This window comes from Lampetra fluviatilis, chromosome 32 (assembly GCF_964198595.1).
Source record: "Lampetra fluviatilis chromosome 32, kcLamFluv1.1, whole genome shotgun sequence".
Taxonomy (NCBI): domain Eukaryota; kingdom Metazoa; phylum Chordata; class Hyperoartia; order Petromyzontiformes; family Petromyzontidae; genus Lampetra; species Lampetra fluviatilis.
This window is the reverse complement of record NC_136306.1, coordinates 10,856,518-10,871,886: the sequence shown is the minus strand read 5'-3', so window position 1 is coordinate 10,871,886 and position 15,369 is coordinate 10,856,518. Positions and strand designations below refer to the sequence as shown.

General features: G+C 49.1%; 1 protein-coding gene across 4 annotated transcripts in view; it reads right to left on the bottom strand.

The window, feature by feature from the left end:
- The window catches only part of LOC144943755 (disintegrin and metalloproteinase domain-containing protein 9-like), a 26,224-nt gene extending 10,855 nt beyond the window's left edge, over positions 1-15,369 (bottom strand). For 2 of the 4 annotated variants that reach the window (XM_078871554.1, XM_078871553.1), the window contains exons 1-14: positions 15,104-15,369; positions 12,762-12,889; positions 10,586-10,662; positions 7,962-8,031; positions 7,262-7,338; positions 6,710-6,938; positions 6,026-6,091; positions 5,394-5,468; positions 4,304-4,482; positions 3,217-3,298; positions 2,617-2,753; positions 1,936-2,107; positions 1,095-1,184; positions 161-356 (exon numbers count right to left, since the gene is read on the bottom strand). In XM_078871554.1, the coding sequence (XP_078727680.1) occupies positions 161-356; positions 1,095-1,184; positions 1,936-2,107; positions 2,617-2,753; positions 3,217-3,298; positions 4,304-4,482; positions 5,394-5,468; positions 6,026-6,091; positions 6,710-6,938; positions 7,262-7,338; positions 7,962-8,031; positions 10,586-10,662; positions 12,762-12,889; positions 15,104-15,305 (1,780 nt within the window). In that variant the 5' untranslated portion in view covers positions 15,306-15,369. The remainder of the gene's footprint in view (positions 1-160; positions 357-1,094; positions 1,185-1,935; positions 2,108-2,616; positions 2,754-3,216; positions 3,299-4,303; positions 4,483-5,393; positions 5,469-6,025; positions 6,092-6,709; positions 6,939-7,261; positions 7,339-7,961; positions 8,032-10,585; positions 10,663-12,761; positions 12,890-15,103) is intronic. The other 2 variants (XM_078871556.1, XM_078871555.1) reach the window with 1 other exon arrangement.

Sequence of the window (15,369 nt, the reverse complement as noted above, 5' to 3'; positions counted from 1 at the left end):
CTTTCAAAACAAAGCCTCACAATGATTTAGGAAAACTGGACTAGGGGGTCAAAGCCAAGACAACCGGCCAGTACACAAAGTAATATAAAACAACATTCACAGCTCTGCCTGCGGTTGCCTTGGGGTGCGGGAGTGGATCTGAGGGCTGTGGGCTACCCACCGGGACCCCAGATGGCCTCGCACTGCGACGTGTACGTCTGGCAGACGCCGTTGTAGCAGTAGGCGGCGGCGTTCTGGCAGGGGTGGCCGTTCTGCAGGAACGAGTCGTCCGGGCAGGAGGCGGCCGAGCCGGAGCAGAACTCGGGCAGGTCGCACACGCCCTGGGCCGCTCGGCAAACCTCGCCCTGGCCCACAAACTGCCAGCGGCGCAGCCAACACAACAAACATGTGCCTTCGTCATATCTCCATTCAGTCACAGCGATCGTCTCATCTGTGGCCTCCACATTACCCTCACATTTTATCTCCAAATGATGCACAACATCTCTGCCATATATCACCCCACCAGATCAACCCTCATCTACTCTTTCCCTCTCATCTTACGCCATTCCCCTCCATGTGTTTACCCTTCAAGCAACCGACGCCCTCTGTCAAAACCTTAACATATGTTCAAATGGGAGGCCGCTCCCCTTCTTTGTTGTAGTTCCCTCTCTAGAGTTTCTCCTGGCTCTCCGCACTCTCGATACCGTTTCCCAATCTAGGTACAGGCTGAAGGCCTTCGTTTCCTCCTGCCTATTATAACCGACTGCCGCTTCTCTACGAAGTTTCCATTGCTGCCTTGCTCTACCATACGGTGCAAAAGAAGTTATACATACATACTGCCATCTCCTTTCCTTCTCTGCGCAGTACAGACAATTCCATTATTGCACTGTTGCTATGCTCCGGGCATTCACCAACCCGTGCACTGGTCAACATGGCTAAGTATGGTCAAACATCCCTGATGACCTGCACGGCATGATGACCTCCGACCCCGCATTTGCCCGACTTGTATGCAAGAGTAAAAGGCCACTTGACAATTATAGGTATGATTAAACCACGTCTTGTCTAACACGTACGACCGGGAAATCGTGAAGCTGTTCAGTGGAACGACCTCTGACCTGGCAGTCCTTGCAGCAGGAGCCGTAGGCACAGCGCGCTCCGGATCGCAGCCGGCAGGTGCGGGCGTCGCAGCACTTGTTGTCGCACTCCTGCAACACAAAGACAAAGGTCACCCATATAGCCTTCAACGAACTGTGGGGACAAGTGCTGTTGTAGTGAACTACAGGATGCTTCATAAAAATGTTAACACTTCTGGGAATTTGCAACAACACCACATGAAATGTGCCTCTGGGCTCTGGAGACCACCTGGAGAAGATTCCAGGTACGTGTCGACAATGATGGCGAACAAATGGAGACTGACTTTTTGAAGCTATTAACATTACATTTGTTATCATGTTACAGTGTATTATACGTTCTTTCTCCATTGAAAACGATAGTCCCATGTAAGTGGTAACATTTTTTTGAAGCACCCTGTAGTGTTAAGGTAAGAATGGCACACGAAGAGGTGACGTGGCCAACACCACCCCTGGTCGCCTTTGTCTCTTCAGTGCTAATGTTTATACGCTGCACCAAGTACACATGGCTGAGTCGACCTAGTGGAGGCACAGGACTGGTTCAGCTATTCATTGGTTGTGAGCGGGTATCGAACGCAGTCACCGAGTTCTTAGCACCGACCACTGCTGTTTGTGAGCACCTACAAAGACGTGTTAAAAATTATAAAGAATAAAATAATGTCAGCGAAGATGGGTAGCACTCACCTAAAACCAATGAACGACCACATTAACAAATGAATGAATGAATGTCCAGATGCACGAATAAATAACCGTATAATAACAAATGAACAATAAAATGAGTGACTCGTGGAATGAATGACTGGATCCAGGCGGGCGGCCGCCTCACCTCGGGGGAGCCGCAGTCGCACTCCTCGCCGGCGTCCAGCATCTTGTCTCCGCAGACGGGAGGGCGCAACGCCTCGTCTGCCTTGGGCACGTTCAGCAAGCAGGTGGCCCCGTTCACCAGCCCCTCCAGGTCGTCGGCGCTGCAGCCACTGAACACCGTCGCTGGTGGCGACCTGGGCGATGGCGCACCGCAAAGATCCCCCCACCGTGTTGCCTTTAGCAGACTGTTGGGGCAAGTGCTTTTAGCGAGGAGCACCTATGAAGACCGGAACGGCACACGATGGGGCGGTGTGGCAAACAACCACGCCCGGCCGCCTTTGTCTCCCCAGTGGCGATGGTTACACACCTCACCAGGTACTCATTCGAGGCTGAATCAACCTAGGAGAGGCCCAGGACCGGTTAAGATAATTGTCACTGCTGTTGGCCATGAGCGGAAATGGAACTAGCCGCCGGGTTCATAGCGCAGCGTGCTAACTGCTACACTCTCACTCCCCACACATCCAGCTAAAGTCGTGGAAAGATGTTATCTCCCTCGCTGGGTACGCAGGAGGTCGGAGATGCGACTGCGCGTGTGTGAAAACTGCGCGCGTTATGAACCCTACAGTGTTTTTGGATGCAATGTGCATTAATGATGCTCAATAAATTATTTTAAAGCTCATCATTACTGTCAGGAGTTAGTTACCCCATGACCGCCCCCATGATGCAGCCGTGCTCGGCGGCGCAGCTGCAGGTGCGATTGTCGTCGTGGCTCATGCCCAAGTTGTGTCCCAGCTCGTGGGACAGCACCGACGCCGTCATCAGCACACTGCTCCCCACCAGCTGTGATTTACACAAGCACACGCAAAACACAAAGTTCCTCCGAATAGCTGTAACAGAATGCTGGGGCAAGTGCTGCTAGCGAGCACCTAATGAAGGCTGGCATGGCACACGAGGTGGTGGGGTGGCCAGCACCACGCCCGGCCGCCTTTGTCTCCCCAGTGGCGATGTTTACACACCACACCAGGTACTCATTTGAGGCCGAGTCGATCTAGGGGAGGCCCAGGACCGGTTCAGATAATCGTCACTGGTGTTGGCCGTGAGCGAAAATTGAACTCGGGTCGCCGGGTTCGTAGCTCGGCACGCAAACCGCTGCACTGCAGTCCACACGCACAATACAATGGATTTCGCTGCACTGCCCTCTGCTGGCCACCACTGAGTCCCACAGCTTACAACATTTGCTATTGGTCCAACAGTTCCAAGCACATGCCGACGTTGGGTCATTGCCTTGCTTCACGCCACTTACCGTGTTGATTCCACCAGATGTTGCTCGTAGGCAGACCGTTCCCACGTACGCCATGCCCAGGATGCTCTGAAACTGCCGTGCGCTGCAGGCACAAAAGAACGATCGGTTTAACCGCTCGCGAAAGACGTTTACGGGTCACCGACTCAGACACGCGTAGCAGGCGTGCAACGACACCGATCGACCAATCGGTAATTGAGTTTTACGCTCATCTTACACACACCACATTGTGCGTGTGAGAATCGGTTATTTATGATTTGTGAAAAATAAACGCCGGTGTTATGTTTGTACGCCAACACTATACGAATGAGATGGAAAAAAGCATTGCATCAGAAACAATACCATCGAGGCAATCTGAACGAGACAAAAAAGCATCTCTTCCCGAATCGAATCACAAAGCTAAACAATGGTAACTGATCCAATCGATGGGAGGATTTATCAGTGAACACCTGTCAACCACAATGTTTTGGCAATGGGTGGGTAGGGGGGGGGGATGTGTCCCTGTTGTGACCTTGTCACAAAAACTTGGGGGGAGGAGGGCCGACACATTTTAAGCATGTTTTAATAATTTTCTGGTTTTGTCATGCATTCTGTTCTCGCTCTCACCCCGTCAAAAACGAAGAAAGGCTCCGACGCCCATGGCTCATTGCGACTGGTGTTAAAACACTCCGCTGACATCTTTTGACTTGACAATGGATTGTTGGGGTGAGATCGCGTAGATATAGATGTGTCGTTAAACCCGCCACCACCCGACACAGCCAATTAGTAAGGTTTGTCACGTGAACAAAACATGCCAGTTCGTTACTCGTACAGCACACCGGTGTGGCAGGTTTAACGACACTTTATATGTCCGCGATCAAATCCAAAAAAATAATATTGGTCGTGAAATTCTGTGTGTTAAACTGATCTTTTCACTTGACGTATGTACGCTATGTGGAACTTCTTGCGCACCGCACGTAGCCAACCACGCTAATCGGAGGAGCATTTAGAAGATAGGGCCGAGCCGAGCCTTTGACAAGGTGAGGGGCAGCTTTGCCTCCTCCAGGTCTCCCCGATCCTACGGCGGTGCCGCCGCCGCAGCGAGGCTCACGTGATGAGCTGGGCGTTGTCGTGCCGCTTCATCGAGTCCAGGTTGCTCTCGCGCCACTTGAGGAACTTGCCGAGCACGGTCCCCGCCGAGTCACCCTCCGCCATCACCGCCGCCTCCTCTTGGGCCGAGAGGACGTGCACCCCCACGGGCACCACCCGAATGTCCAGCACGCGGTAATACTGCCACGCGCACGCGCACGCGCACGCGCACACGCATGCCGCCACATGGAGTCCCCTCCTGTGAAAAGCCTTCACAGTGATTAGTGTTAATATCGTTGTCCTTCCCCCGCACCTCCGATTAGCACGGTTGGCTACGTACGGTGCAAAATAAGTTCAACATGCGTACATACAACAGACTGTCGGGTCCAGTGCTGTTAGCTAGCTCCTATTAAGGCCAGCACGGCACGCGAGCGGGTGCATGGTCATTACCAAGCCCAGCCCCCTTTGTCTCCCCAGTGCTGATACAATGGGGCGTCCACTGCACCCGATACCAGATACTAATTTTTAAGGCTGATTTTGGCCTATGGGAGCTTCAGAAATTTGTCACCGATGTCGGCTTTAAAATCGGGTTGTCGGGTTCGTAGGGCAGTGTGCTAACCACGACACCGCCGCTCCCCACACTCACACATGCTCATCTTCGCACTGCATACACGAGGTCGTAACCAGCGTTCATGTATTCACAGTTTGGGTCTAAATCTATACTTTTTTTATTTTAATGAGTAAACGAAATACCTAGACGAAGATTTCGGTGACGAAATTCACACTGGTCGTCCAGAGACGATACCACCTTTCGCCATCATTTATTTTCTGCCAAATTTCTCAGATGATGCGGAGTTGATAACCGTACCTCAACGTCTGCTCTAACAGTTTTTAACCACGTGGCTTTTGGTCTTCCCATTGGTTGCCAACTTCCGGCTGCCATTGTAATGCCCAGCTTGGTAAACTGCTCGACCCATAAAAACCTCGTTTTCCTGACGACGTGTTATTCCATCTGGCCCTCGATACAAAGGGGACAGCCTTGCGCTCTCAAGAGTCTCCCGAGCTGCAGGGGCGAGTTGGAAAGAAGCGGTGACCAGTCACTCATGACTCACCGAGTCCACCAGGTTGGCCAGCTCGGCCATGTCGTGAACTGCCAACGTCTTGTTGGATTGATATTGTCCAGTGTACTACGGTCACACATGCACACAACATCAGAACAGGGCGTCATCAATATCATAATCGTCGTCAGCAGCCAAGATCTATCCAATGCTGGATGAAGTCTCCCCCTGTTGTCGTATTGGTTTGAAGCGGGCCCCAGCCAATGGTCATGTAGGCAATACAAACATAGCTACGATGATCATTTTTATAAATTAGTTAATGGCTGGCAGACAAAACTAATGATGGGAGTGGCAGCTAAAGGGGAGAGAGCATGTCCCAATGGACATCCACCGCGGCGAGGAAGCGATGTCTTCTCGTCGTGGGCAGGAGCTCTATGGGACCGTGCGGGGTGGGCTTGGAGAATCCTTCATCCAACAGTGAAGTGATCATGGCTAATGCTAATGAAATAAATCATCAATTTACACGCGTGCGAATCAAAATGTGTTTGTTTCAAGCACCGCAAAGTCATCGCCTCCTCAAGGTGGGGCAAGCTTCGTGTCTTTGAGGCCGGGTATCCGGTGTCCATTACATTTAAAATGGCTGCTCATTTCGCCATTGATTCATAGAGGTGCCAGTTTCCACTTACCAGGGTGTTGTCCAGGACGAAGAGAAGCTCCACGTAGCGTGTGCTGGGCAGCACGTTCCGCTTCCTCTGCAGGGGAACGACCGCACACCGTTCTGTTAAAACTCACCGATGACCCCCTTCTGCAAGTGGTTTTCAGGTCGGTTACACTCCCCCATTTAAATCTTCATCTTCTCCCCAACATCATGTCGGTTGGCGCAGCGGATCCCGTCTTTCCCCCCACCCCCATATCGGACTGCGATACCCCGTCATCCGAGCCGAGCGACGTGCTGTATCGGGCTCTCGCCGATGACGACGTTTTGTATATAACTGCACTGCAATTTTAACCAAAACCTACTTGAGTCATTCCCACAACAAAAATACAAATATCCCACATATAGCCAGACTGTTTGGAGAAAATGCTGTTAAGCGAGCACCGATGAAGAAGGCTGGCAAGGTAGCTTTCGTCTCCCCAGTTTGCCAGGTGGCTCATTTAAGGTTAAGTCGACCTAGGAGGGGGCCCAAGACCAGTTCAGATATACACCACTGATGTTAGCCGTGGTAGGCAATCGAAGTACGGCCACCGGGTGTGTAGCACAGTGCTCTAAAACCACAATACTACCGCTCTCCACAATACACACACTCATGCAATTCCTGGTTCACGTGAAGTCACAGGTGGAGCGGAGTGGATCTGGCAGCGTGACCGACCCGGAAGTGGAACTGCTGCTGCTGGCCCCCGAGCGGCTCCAGGGCCGGATCGTGGTGCAGCGTGGGCTCCTCCGGATGGACGACGCCGCAAGCGGAGGAGGAGTTCGAGGCGGGGAACGCGTCGCTCAGACGGAAGACGCGGTGGAGGCTCCCCACCCTCTCCCCCGCCACGCCAGTCCCCCCCCACGGCTCCACCCCGTAGCTCACGTCCCCCACGCTGAAGTGGCCCCTGCACGCAGAGGGAGCGGTTGGCCGTCGGTGACCAGAAGCGCAATTAGTCACCCAGTGGCAGCCACTAGGGGCCGCTATACTCAGGATTTTGATTTAGACTGGAGGAATCCGATGAGTTATGAAGCACTCTTTGGCAGATGTCAAGTATGGGCGGGTCACATGCCTCGTATAACAGGAACCTTCATTACTCAAAAGTTGTTGAGTGGTGTTCGCTCTTAAAAAAAAAAAATTCTCCACACAACTGACCGGCACCTGGATTGCTGGTCGCAACAGTGGCGCATTCACGTGACCAAACGCCGTGCCGTGCAGTGGCTCACCCACCTGAGCCCACGGCAGGTGCTCAGAGCCACGGCGGAGCCCCTGTGCCCCTCGACGTGGCCCTGGTAGAAGCAGTGCTCCTGCAACAGCCAGAGGACAGTGGCATCGGCAAAAAAAAGGCCAAGCAGATTGACAGGAGGGGTTTGGGCGGACGGGGTGGGGGGAGCACCATTTCATAGATTCATAAAGCAATGTGGGGAGCGTGGGTGGCTCTTCCCTTCGCAGTGGACAAAGTGTAACCGGTAATGATGATGATTATAGTTACATCTCACAAATACCTGCTCAATACCTCTGCCCAGTCTGAGTTTGTCTAAAGGATAAACACTACTGAGGTCGTCAAAAAAAGTGGTACGAAATTTTATCGACCCTGGAGGGATGATGGGCTCGGTCAACCCCCAACCGAGAATTGAGCCACCTGGCCAGTTAACGAGGCATAACGTTACGCCTCGTTGTCGTGTAGTTTTATTATTCAATGATGTCAGATGTGGCTCTATATAAGTATTACCAAAGTTAACTCTAATTACAGTATGAGTGTAGTAAGTAGCAATTATTACTGTAAAAAGACATTTATACTGAATCGGACAAAAAAAAGCAACTCAATGAAGACCATAAGTGTAGTGGCAGAAACATCCAAAGCCATCTTGTCAGTTCCCGTGTTAAATAATGTTCTACTACTTATTAAAATTAATTCCAAAACACTTACGCTCCTGTTTCCATGGACATTGTTGGAGTTGACGAGGCGTGAAAATTCGGCATCTCCCGAAAATAATAAACTGCACAAGCACACACAAAACGCACATCATTAATAGAGATGTAAATGAACTGTTATGCTCATGACAAATTAATTAAAAAGTCTGTGGCAAAATGCATGGTTATCCCCTCTTTTGCATGAGTTTTCTCCACATACTCAGTTTACTCCCACTAAATGAAACTGACAAAACATCCCAATGCAAAACACCCTGCTGAAAAATCTTAAAAACCAAGAGACTTTCCTCAGAAAATAAAGGGGATTCATTATGAAATACTTTGCATGTGATTGGTCCATGTACACACCAAAGGTTAATGGAAACAATGCAGACAGTATACATTCTACACACACCGCAATGACAACAAAACTTGGCTCAATAATATAGTAATGCTTAATTGTGGCAATTCATGGAGTCTTAAACAAACAATTGTATACAACCTATTATCAATCCACTCATGGATGAGGTCCCTCTCCCATTGCCTTTCGGTTATGGGGTTTGTTTGACCATACCTCGCCACACTGGTCAGTGCCGGCCCGAGCCTCTTGGGGGCCCTAAGCAGAATTTGATTTGGGGGCCCCCCTCCCACCACGCAGACTCATCTGTGCTAGAAGATTATTGACACAAATGTCACACTATAATGTTATAGCGAATATTATAAACGAATACAGTGAGGTTATGTATTAATAAAAAATAAAAACAACACTTAAAATACTTCACTCTTTTATTAAAACTTCTGAATACAAACGGTCACAAAAAACATATTAAATAAATTATTTGCAAATGTGCATTAAATGTGCAATCTTTTAAATAAAACCAAAATAGACAAACATTAATCTAATCAAAAATAGAATGTTACAAATCACTTGTTTAAGTTATTTAATTGTAAAAAAAAAAAAAAAAAAAAAAAAAAAACGATTCGGGGGCCCCCTGGTGGCCAGGGGGCCCCAAGCAGCCGCTTAGTTCGCTTATGCCTCGGGCCGGCCCTGACACTGGTCATATGGGGGTGGTTTAATGGGGTACCTAGGCCTGGCACAGATATGGCCACAGCGAAGTGATGAATCAAACTCACGATAGCTGGGCTATTAGCACAATACGCGAACCACTGTGCGCTTCCCCGCACCATCCCTCAAATCTCAGATTGAGTGAATTGGCACAAGCATCATAATGGGCAATGCATCTTTCTAAAATATGGTAAATACAAACTAGGGCTTTAGAGAGCAATGCAGTCTCATCTTTCTCATATGAACTCTGATATGGCCAGGCAGCTATGTAAAATTTCTCATCTGTTGCTGCTAGAGTTGAGGATGAGCAAATGTGCCAATATCCACTTATGTGCAAGGCTTATCGTTGGTTTTGCTGACACTTGTGCAAAGACAAAGCGATGCCAAACAATGCTCTATCAGGAGTGCTTTTGCATTAGCTGGTGGAAAAACACCAACATTTCAATCAGCATGTGCCACTACACACTAAGTGCTGCAGGGGAGAGCGCTGTGGCTCGCTAACGACTACGGTCACGTGCAGAGCGCTCACACACACATTTATGCAAAGACAAAGCGTGTAAAACTCTGTTGGGGCAAGTGCTGTTAGCGAACACCTGTTAAGGCCGAAACGGTACATGGGGGTGGGTGGCCAGCACCACGCCCGGCCACCTTTGTCTCCCAGTATTGAGGTTTACACACCATACCAGGTACTCATTTGAGGCTGAGTCGATCTAGGGGAGGCCCATGACTGGTGTTGTTGGCACGCTCATGGCCACCAACACCGGTGACGATTATAATCGTCACCGGTGTTGGTGGCCGTGAGCGGGATTCGAACCCACCCCCTCGTTTTGCCGTGCCGGCCTTCATAGGTGCTCGCTTAACAGCACTTACCCCAACAGTCTGTTCAGGCTATATGGAGGATCTTTGTCTTTACGTATGTGTAGTGACATAGAATCGGACACTTAGCAGCATAGCGCTGGCTGCTGGCAGGGAAGGGGATCTGCAGCTACAGCAGCCCTGGCTGACAGCAGGCCACGTGATAGACCAGAGAGAGGGATGTAGGGGAAAGGTCACGGAAGGGGCACGTCGAGAACCCGCTAGAAGGTTCCAGAAGGGGGGCGTGGCCGGGGGCGGAGCCAGGTCACGTGACAGTATAAGAAGGGCCCCGGGAGGGGACCTCGGGCTGTCGTTTGGAGTGGGATCCCCGTCGCACTGCTGCTGGAGTCTTCACCGCCATCACCGTCTTCACCGTCTCGGCGTCGCCAGTCAGCCAGTCTACCGGCTGTCCTGACTGGGAGCCGTAGTTAACCAGTGTGAACTGTTATGGCCGTTTAATAAACAGAGTGCCTCCTACTCTTCGTGTCTCTGAGTCAGTCACTACATATGTAAGATGTCCATGACGTTTTTGTAGGTCACTGTTACAGAGTCATGTGCCCTTGTTATTCCTTACCCCATTGATAAATAGTTACACGTCCCTGTTTGACACAATACTCTGCATGCCAAGCGTGCATCGGCAGTGCTGAGCAAATTAAACAGCCAGATCATTCAGTATTTTCCACATTAACCGAACAGTTTGGTCAATAAAAACGACATCAAACCTGTTGCGTCGAAGAGACAAGATGTACTGAGTCCCCTCCACCTCAATTATGTATCGAACCCTTTCTGGGTGCCGTCCCTAAGGAGGGAAGAAGAAATAGAATAATTGTAAACGACGTCATCCTCACGGCATAGTTTGCTCTGCAGCAGCCCGGCACAAAGATCATATACAGTGCCCACAGTTCCAGCAATCAATCCATAAACGACAACTTCATATTTGTGGATAATTTCAGAAGGTACCTGTAATAGTGGCACATCAAAACGATATCAGATAATCATTAATAACAAGGATCGATATTTACTTAAATAAAATGCTAAAAGGAATGCATCTCTCAAGGCATGGGTGTGTTTCTCACAGTTGTGCTCACTTTGAAGATACAACCCAAAAAAAAATAGCCGCTATCTTGCAGGCATGAACGTAGGATGTTTGTCCTGGGCTGTCCAACATTAATTTTAGATTTGAAGCTTTCGCGACTGCAAGGATTCATATTCTTAGGTTTTTTCGGTAAAGTCACGTAGGTAAAACATTTTTTTTTATAAAAGTTAAAGAAAAATAAAATAAAAATCACGATGTTTCGGAGGCAACACAAGCTTCCGTCTTCAGGTGGAACGGTCACAGCACAATAGCTGTATCAAGTGATACAACTATCGTGCTGGAAGCTTGTGTTGCCTCCGAAACGTCGTGATTTTTATTTTATTTTACTTGTATTAATTTAAATTTTTTACCTACGTGACTTTACCGAAAAAACCTAAGAATACAACATAAATTTATTTTAGGTGATTGCCAGGTACACTCTATAGAAACATCACAGTCGTGATATTAAAAAGGACTGCACTCATGCTACAGTGATGTCATTGGAATGCTCTGGAAATTGACTTAACTTTAATAATATTTGGTCTCGGTATAAAGTTTGGACAAGCCTGACCACACAGCCTGCTGAATGGATGCACAGTCTGTCTAAAAGATAAGATGACTTGTGGTGTGTGAAATGAATCATCCTTTAAGAGCCTCCAGCCCACTCTCATGGCCTACATGAATGGCTAGGAAAAAGTAAAGTGTGTGTGCCCACACTTTATCTCACAACATCTTATCAAAGATGTCTGTGGTTTTTAATAGCCTCGACTGGGAAGTAACGCAAGTCCCCTCTGCGAGCCTCTTTCTCAACTCTAGTCCCAGAGCCCCAACCCCCCACCCCAACACTTTACCTTTGTGCGAATACGGTACTGTACTAATCATATAAATTATTCATTTGCAAATAAAGCCACTGCATACTGCACGCACCTGATATTTTTAACGCCGTATGGGGGGGGGATCACGATAACTGGAGTTGAGAAACACTGATAAAGAATCACAATGCAGTACTTTGGGGAACTGCTGATGGGTTTTTGCATAATGCACAAAGGCTGAGTACTTCTTATCCATGTTTTTGTGTGAAGTATGAAACACGGTCTTTTTGGACCTGCACTAATTTTTCTTCTCACGCTATTTTTCATTTCCTGATTTGATGACTCGATTAGAATGCAAGCAACAGCGCGCGCGTTCTCTTGGAAACTCCCATTAGAGTAAGGAAACGGACTACGCTGGGTTTTTTTCCACAACTGGAGCCACAGTGGATTCTTACCTTACCACATTTATCACTTTTAGCACTTTTCTCGGAGGAAATGAAATCTGTCTACACACGGTAGACACACGCAAATAAGTGCTCTGCCTTTATTTGAATCGCAGTTCTCTACGTCACGTGAGCCGTACGTACTAACAATCATTCGACTGTGCAGTGTGTAGCGACAAAATGTGCGACTGTATATCTGGATTAGAATGGTAAATGTGGAACGTCATGGGCACTGGACTTTTAGAAGCCCTAAACCAAGGGTGTGGAACCTCTTCCTTACCGAGGGCCGAATTTTACTTTCAGATACCGCTGGCAGGCCACACTTGAACAAACACCACAATCACTTGTTTCCAGAAATTACTGAGTGCACTACAATTAGAAAACAGTGTGTTATCAGCTTAAACAATTTCCCCCTCTCGCGCCCGATTAGTGTAGAAAAGCTGCTTGCAGTGATGGTTAAATATTGATCGCGGGCCATTGAAAGGTGGTTGGCCGCATGCGGCTTTGAGCCGTAGCTTTCCCACCCCTGTGCTAGGCCCTAGCGATTGCAGGAGAAGGTCAAACTCACCCGCGCGGTGGCATCCGCGACCTCCCGCTTGTCCCGTCCAATGAGCCGGTATGGAACCGTGACGTCCCATCTCTGTGGTTCCCCAGTCACCAAGCCCTGGGAGTTCATCCGCTCACCAACTTCAGCACCTGCTCACATCAAAGTCAATGCTTACAGATGTTTCTACCAGCACAGTCGAACTCAGTTACGGACTCCAAAAGCGAACTTTCCCAACTTCGAGGTTTAGGATCGTTATGCGATGTTTCAAAGGCCAATATAATATGTGGATAGTTCTATAATTTACATCATGAGGCCTTCTTTGCCAGTACCAAAATATAATAATAGTTTTTTCTCCTTTTTTTCTGGCAACAAAACTGAAACCTTTTAACAAGGAATCATGTTTACATTAACCACAATACCGGCGGTCAGAATGCAAACAAAAAACACTCTGATAATGTATGCATTGTCCTTGAAATTGATTGGTCCACACTAGAGACAGCTTTTCTTAGAGCCTAGTCTCAAACGGTTATATTTTGGTACTGGTAAAGGAGGCCTCATTACTCTGATAGTGCGTTGTCTTTAAGTTGTGCGCCTTTTGGCGTCATCTGGTCGAACACCATGAGACTAGGCTCTAAAGAAAGCTGTCTCTGGTGTGGACCAATCAATTTCAAGGACAATGCATACATTATCAGTGTGTTTTTGTTTGCATTCTGACCGCAGGTATTGTGGTTAATTTGTTCTTCTTGCCGTCTCTCAGTGTAATTCCCAGCATGCATCTCTTTGTTTGACTACTTTTCATCTTTTGTTCCATTGTATTTACCAATAACCATCTTTCTAATCTATATCCCAGTGCAGGTAATATTCACCCATTTCAAAACGTTCATTCTTGTGCACAATGGTGTGATACTCCTTTAATCATCACACTTGACAGAGACCTCTGCTCGTTTCGTTAACATCTTTTACGTCACTTTTATTTCGCCCGTACTTCTCTTGAGCCTCACTTTTCTGCCTTCCCATTGAAGTCCTTCCATCTTACTCCTCTAGTTCCTTGCCATTACTTCATATATAACGACTCTGCCACCAGAAAACAAGTACAGTACAGTACTACATTTGACAAATCTTGGTAACGTTCGATGTAGCTTCATGCACTGGGATATATCTACCATCGCGCAGCGCTCTCAGATGCGCTTCTGCGGCCGTCTGGAACGCTCTTCCTTCAGATATTGGGAAGCCAGTGGAGCTTTTAAATCTAGTTTGAAAACTCATTTCGTTAAGAACTGCATTTTTTAGGTCTCGTTTGTTGTTCATCCCCCGCACCCACGATTAGCACGGGTGGCTAGGTACGGTGCGAAAGAAGTCGATAATGCGCACATACCACGTGTCACACATTAAATACCAACGAGAAACGTTGGGCACTTTGAAATAAAAATGCGTGCGAAAGTTTGGAAAGTGCACAAAGAAACGAGAGGGTTGGACGGGTTGCACGCTCGAAATGTCACACCGAGTTTAGTTTAAACTGCGGGCAACTAAAACGAGACGCGGCGTGGAGAGGACACATCGAGTGTAGAGGCACTTCAGATCTGCTGCTCAGACGGGACACGTCGCTTGTAGCAGGGATGATGATGTGGCGATGGACGTCTGTGTAGAATAAAAGAGCTTCATGGCTCATCGGATTCCTCCAGGTCTAAAGGTAAAGATTGATTCCGGACACGAACCGTTTCGTTGCGCCGTCATTTGTGATGATGGCGAGGTCGCTTCTGAATAAGAGCGCCGTAGCTCAGTGGCACTACGCCTTACCCGGTCAAATTAAAAACAAAATGTTAGTTCTGTGTAGTCAAACCCACGTCAGCGGCCACAGCAGGGAAATACACCGCGGATGAAGCCTTCGCCTAGCGGTGAGTACGAGATTCATCCAGCAGTGGATATAAGATTGCCACCACGAGTTGGTCAATGGCACGAAACAGCTAAAGGCAAAGATCCCCCGTGCAGCCTACAACAGACTGCTGGGGCAAGTGCTGTTAGCGAGCAGCACCTATGAAGGCCGGCACTGTGGCACACGAGGGGGTGGCTAGCACCACGCCCGTCCGCCTTTGTCTCCCCAGTTGCGATGTTTTTACGCACCGCACCAGGTACTCGCTTGAGGCTGAGTCGACCTAGGGGAGGAGGCCCAGGACCGGTTCAGAGAATCGCCACCGGTGTTGACAGCCGTGAGCCGGAGTCAAACCCGCAACGCGACCGCTCCCCACAGAGACAATGGCACAACACCGTACAACAACATCAACAACAACACCACCACCACCACCATCCCACCCCAACAGCTCTCGACGCAACGCCGAGAGGAACGCCGCGGGGCGTGCGGTCACCTCCGAGCTCATTGGCATCTCCACTCGCGAACGATTCCACGCTCACTGCCCTCACGACGCCACCACCACCACCGCTACCTGCCACGGGCTGGCAGCAGCAGCAGCAGCAGGCGAGACACAGCAGCAGCAGGAAGGAGACGAACAGCGACGTCGTGTGAGCGACTGCCGATCGCGAAACGCCGCGCGGCTCCCGCCTCGGCATGGCGAGGTGAGTCCAGCAGCAGCAGCCGCCGGGGTCTGGAGTTCAACCGGGGCCAGTGTGGGTG